The sequence below is a fragment of the Lolium rigidum genome, chromosome 4, assembly GCF_022539505.1.
Source record: "Lolium rigidum isolate FL_2022 chromosome 4, APGP_CSIRO_Lrig_0.1, whole genome shotgun sequence".
Taxonomy (NCBI): domain Eukaryota; kingdom Viridiplantae; phylum Streptophyta; class Magnoliopsida; order Poales; family Poaceae; genus Lolium; species Lolium rigidum.
Genome location: NC_061511.1, coordinates 117,556,684 through 117,561,875, shown reverse-complemented (window position 1 = coordinate 117,561,875; position 5,192 = coordinate 117,556,684). Strand labels below are relative to the sequence as shown.

The following is a 5,192-nucleotide window of genomic DNA, read 5'->3' as shown; positions in this document are numbered from 1 at the left end:
TGATGCTAGCGAAGAATGACATGTAAGCCGAGATCTGAGGTCTAGCAATGGCGGCTTGAGTTTTGTTTGGTTATGAGGAACTAGCTTGGTGATTTGTGATTTGAGAAGGTCATAGTCCTACCACTCCGGATGAAAACCCAAGGTCTGGCCTTAGTTGGTTGTGCCTGACAATGGCCTTGTTTGAGGCATTGTTTTGAGAGAGGAATTTCTTCGGGGTGAAAACCTAAGATCTATGATCGGGCGATGACGGTGTTTGTGCACTGTTTCCTTCACTTCAGGTGTTGTCTTGGTGGTGTTAGTATTGTTTCAATGAATGAATCACTCTGGCGGGACTTTTCTTTTTTCTGTAATTCTTCTTTCTTTTTTGGTTGTGTGTATCCGTCGGGCCGCTAGGGCAATGCGTTGTTGCAGAGCCTGGTTTTAATTGGTATCTTCATGATATTAATATATGCTATTTGTCGGAAAAAAAACAATTGATATAAAACTGCATCAACAGAGATAACCTCATAAGAACATGTAAAATGGTGATATCTTAGCAGTGCCACGTAGATAAATGTGTTGAGGTGGAGGAAAGAGAATGTTAAAAAAAAGGTTTATCTTCTCTTAATTAAGAGATGATCTCTTAGCACAATCTCTCTCACCACAAATTTAGGATATCTGATTAGTGAAGATAAGATTAAAAAATAACCCATTATACATCATATTTTGTTACTATATCTAAATTACACGGCGACGTTAAGATAAGCTGGCCTTATCAACTATTGCACATGCCCTAAGGTCCTTCAGTCATCAGAAAATAATTGTTAAGGGACAAAAGTCTCGGGTTTAAAAATTTCGGTCCAGGCCAGACTGTATTTGATCTTTTTTAGGTTGAGCTTTTGAAAATCCGGGCCAAAAAGTCTAGCCTGTGAAATGCCAACCGATGTTGTCAGAATTCTGCGAATGCAACAAGCCCCAAGTAATCCTCCGTTTCTCATGTTCGAAGTCCAGGGACTCAAGTTTATTATCCCTCAACCACCTAAATTACCACATACATATATCAGCAGAGATAAAACAGCAGCACATGTAGCATTCACTACATATGGTACACATCACAGTAGGTTTACATACACCATACCATTCCTAGAATAGTTCAGGGTATTTTACAGATCACACACTAGACAGTAGATAAAACTAACAAGAAGAGCACACATAATATCATCACACGCTAGCTGCAACCACTACCATACATACTTAGCTCTCATACCTAATCTTAACAAAGTACCTACATTCTCTCTTAAAAAACTAAGTACCTCCACAAATGTCCATAGTTCATTGCTGCCAATCGAAGTCTTCTTCTGCAACATTCCTTGAGATGGAAGATCAAGGCATGATTTCCACCACAAGAAGGTTGCGGGATCATATACCACAGACGCACTGGTATGCTACCATACAAGTGAACTCACCAAACAGGGAACAGAGGCCCTGTACATCCTTTCTTTTCAGCATCAGGGATGCTGTTGTAGCGGTATAGGTGGTTGGATAGCTCCCAGCTCCAGTCATCCTTCCTCGACACTTTCATCGGTGGCCATCGGTTGATCCTCACATAATGATCCCTGATTTTTCCATCTCCAACAAAGCTTGTCATGATCGTGTACTCGCACTCATGGCCACCCCAAACAGCGTCATGAGGTTCTGCACTGTGGTAACCATCTTGATGGAAGTATCGTCGCATTGGTGGACCGGTATGCTTCCATGACGGATCAAGGTTCCTCCAGTATTCTGGTGCTGCCTGCAATAGTAAGAGATACAAGTCATGGATAGATCAAGCAATATGAAGAACAACGTCACTTTTCTCCACAATCAAGCAACCATACTCCACATGTTTCTTTTGTATAATGCACCATTAATTCTTAGTAAATACAATAGCCAGTATCCTCTTCGAGATGCTAAATGATTTCAGTATACAAAAACAACAATCTAGCAATATGCATACACGAGCAAACAATCTAGTGATATGCACACAACAACAATCTAGTAATATATATTCAAAATTAAATACTTGGAGTACGATACATGCACAACAGTGAAAACTTGAATCTACGAACAAGACATATTATGGATTTTAAACTACATATAACTGCATCCATCAGATCTTCGCACAACCCATAGTGCCAGAGAGCCAAAAACACACGAACCTCTTTCTTGTATCTCACATACTTAACTTTAATTACCAGCATGAAGATATATGTACCAATCTTCCTCAGTGCTTTTGGAAGCTAAGACATCTGAAGAAGCTAGAGGGACGCTGGAAGTTCTCATGATCTCATGCATCCATCTCAGTGTGGTTGACTACAACCAGTTGAACTCAAAACTAGCAGGTCAGTTGTGCGGTAGGCAGCAGCAGCCACTAGCATTAAGATTCATAATACTGTATGACCTCATAGCTCAAAACATATAAAGTGATGAAAATTAGCAAAAACTTACTATAGTGAAACAATATTCCCATGCATGATCACAGAGATCCTCTTTTGTGATCCGATTCTGCACAAGAAAATAAGTCAAAATAATATATGCTTTCATCAGGACAATGAAGAATTGATATACTCATTTTCACTCTGTGTTGATGATAAAACCAAAGTGATAACCAGAAGGAACATCTCAATGTTCAAAAGTGGCAGTCCACTTCTGTGCACAACATGTGGAGCAAAAGAAACAGAACTTTCATGCATTTGGTATTATATGTAGAGGAGAAACAAAAATAAATTAACAGAAGATGTGATGGCCATTATTATTTTCAGAACCAAGTGCTAGCTTGGTGGCTTGTGCTCTCGTGCTGATTCGAGCCCACCCAGGTTCGAAACCCCTCCGTAGCGGTAATTTCCCTAGGAGGGGCGGACTAAACTGGTTATCATCCATAGCGGTAATTCGCTAGGAGAGTCTCATCCTACGTAACAGCGTATAGCCAAGGGAGGGATCATTCCCCCGTTGGTCAACGTCTTTTTGATGGCCATTATTATCTTTGGGAGTGGTCATGGTAATAGTACTGCTAGCATCATCACAATTCGTTATACTTATCATTTATGAGCCATTGCATTCTTTAACTCAAAACAAAAAAAAAACTCTGGCACTCACCCGTTTGCCATCCATGATGGCCATTGAATAGGTAGACAACTTTGATGCAGTACGGATCATTGTCAGATGAGGAATATGTGCCTTTCCCGCCATCAGTTCAGCACACTGCAAAAGAAATATCAGAATTGCCTTATACATAGAAGAGTACCACATCCATCTTCAATCAAGTCTCCTAGTCAAATTTTGAAAATCCTATTCCTCTGTATTAAAAAGGACATAACATTAAGTCCTGTTTCCCAAGTCTTAGTGTTGGGGACTCTGTCACTTACTGATTCTAAGAGGTTTTGACCTAGTCTAGTCAATTCCCATTAGGGAGTGGGTTTTCCTCGACTCTGTCTCTGTTTTTGGTAGTTTAGTTTAGCATAGCTTAGCCCATTCGTTTCTTCGTTTGCTCTATATGCACGTTGTCTTCTTTTATTTTCTTTCCTTTTTAGTTGTACTTTGCGCCGTGTCGGCGTTCCCCTTCTAATGAAATGCAACACACGCTTTTCTGCGTGTACGAGAGAGAGAAAAATTCATATGTGTCCCGAGGATGAGCCCAGATCTTAGGGTCTGTAAATAAGTAAAGTTCTCGTTTACTTCAATCAAGAAAGGTTGTCATAAAAAAGGATTACATTAGACCTTACTCAATTAGTCATCGTTGGAAAAAGTAGAGGGATTTCCTCAATGTGAACATGCAGCACCTGGCCTAGCATTGATCCGAGGGGCCTTATTTTCATTGGCATGAGTGAAAAAAAAAATCAGGTTAAGATGAAACACCAAACTGCAACATATAATTTTTCAATATTACAAAAAATTCAAAATAACAGATATAACTATTTTTTGGAGCGAATAACAGATATAACTGAGGCTAAATTGAACAGCATTTTGAGAAAAAATAAATAAAGTTGGAGTGCCCACATAGTGCAGAAAACACTAAAAGCACTTTTGGAAGTTTACTCCGTTCCAAAATATAAGGCTTTTTAGAAAGGTAAACTAGCATTCTAAAAAGGCATATTTTGAAACGGAGGTAATATTTTAAAGAGTGAATTCCACTTTTTACCCTGTAGTTGTGCATTTGTGACACATATTACCCCACTTAGTGGAACTTGTACCAAAATACCCCATTTAGGAGACTTTAAACATGATTTTAGACCAAATTTGCCATTTACCTTGTTATTGTTAGATAGAATATGTATGATACGTCGTTGTGGAGCGATAAAATATGTAAATATAGAAGTGCCTCATATTTTTAAATTAAAGGTAATAAGCTTATCCTTTGCAAAAACATTGTTGGATTTTGCAGCATGTTAACGTCACGTCTTCCAAACTGTGAATGCCACATGAAGTTTGCCGCATTCGGAGTTGTGTCTTATGGAATCAACTACCCCGTTTTCGGGGTCATCCACAGGAAGTAAATCCATATAGCGATGTCGGTACGAGACCTTTTTTTTTTTTCTTCTTTCCTGGACATCGGAATAGTCAAAAGCGTGAAACCAAACTAATTAAAGAGGGTCTTGCAAGGAATTCGTCGAACAGGTGCAGCTCACATCGCAGACGCCAAATGAAGAATCACGGGTGCCACATGACTGAAGCCCGAGTGAGGACCAAGACTGGAGAATGACCGAGAGATGCATGAAGCGAGATGACGGCGGGAATGGGATGTACCTTTGGTGCCCAGAGGCGGTTGTCGGCGGCGACCCCGTACCAGGCGCGGGAGAGCGCCGTGCATCGTGCCACGCTGCGCGCGTCCAGGAGCTCCATCACCAGCCCCATCACCCCCTCCCCAAGCGCCTCCACGGGGTCGCTGCCCCTCCTGCCCCGCCGCCCCCGCTTCCGCCTCTCCCGCTCCTCCGCCTCCGCCTCGGCGCAGGCCAGCTTCGTCTCCGCCATTACCGCGTCCCTCGCTGCCATCGGGGAAGTGAGTGAGCTGGTGGAGGCCGCCAGGGCGATGTGGTGATCTACTCAGCTCCGTGGGGCCGTGGCGTGGCGTTTGCTATTTTCGGCCTATGTTACATGGTACGGGGATACGGATACGGGGATACGAATACGGTGATACGGTGAAACGGCATTTTTTGAAAATAGACTTACGGGGATAC

General features: G+C 41.7%; 1 protein-coding gene across 1 annotated transcript; it reads right to left on the bottom strand.

Annotated features, from left to right (window-relative positions):
- Positions 1-1,037: 1,037 nt before the first annotated feature.
- LOC124647441 lies at positions 1,038-4,986 on the bottom strand. Its single transcript, XM_047187388.1, has 4 exons — positions 4,762-4,986; positions 3,115-3,219; positions 2,467-2,523; positions 1,038-1,771 (listed from the first exon to the last, which is right to left on the bottom strand). Exons 1-4 carry the CDS (start codon positions 4,984-4,986, stop codon positions 1,442-1,444), a joined length of 717 nt encoding a protein of 238 aa, XP_047043344.1. The 3' UTR covers positions 1,038-1,441.
- Positions 4,987-5,192: the final 206 nt, after the last annotated feature.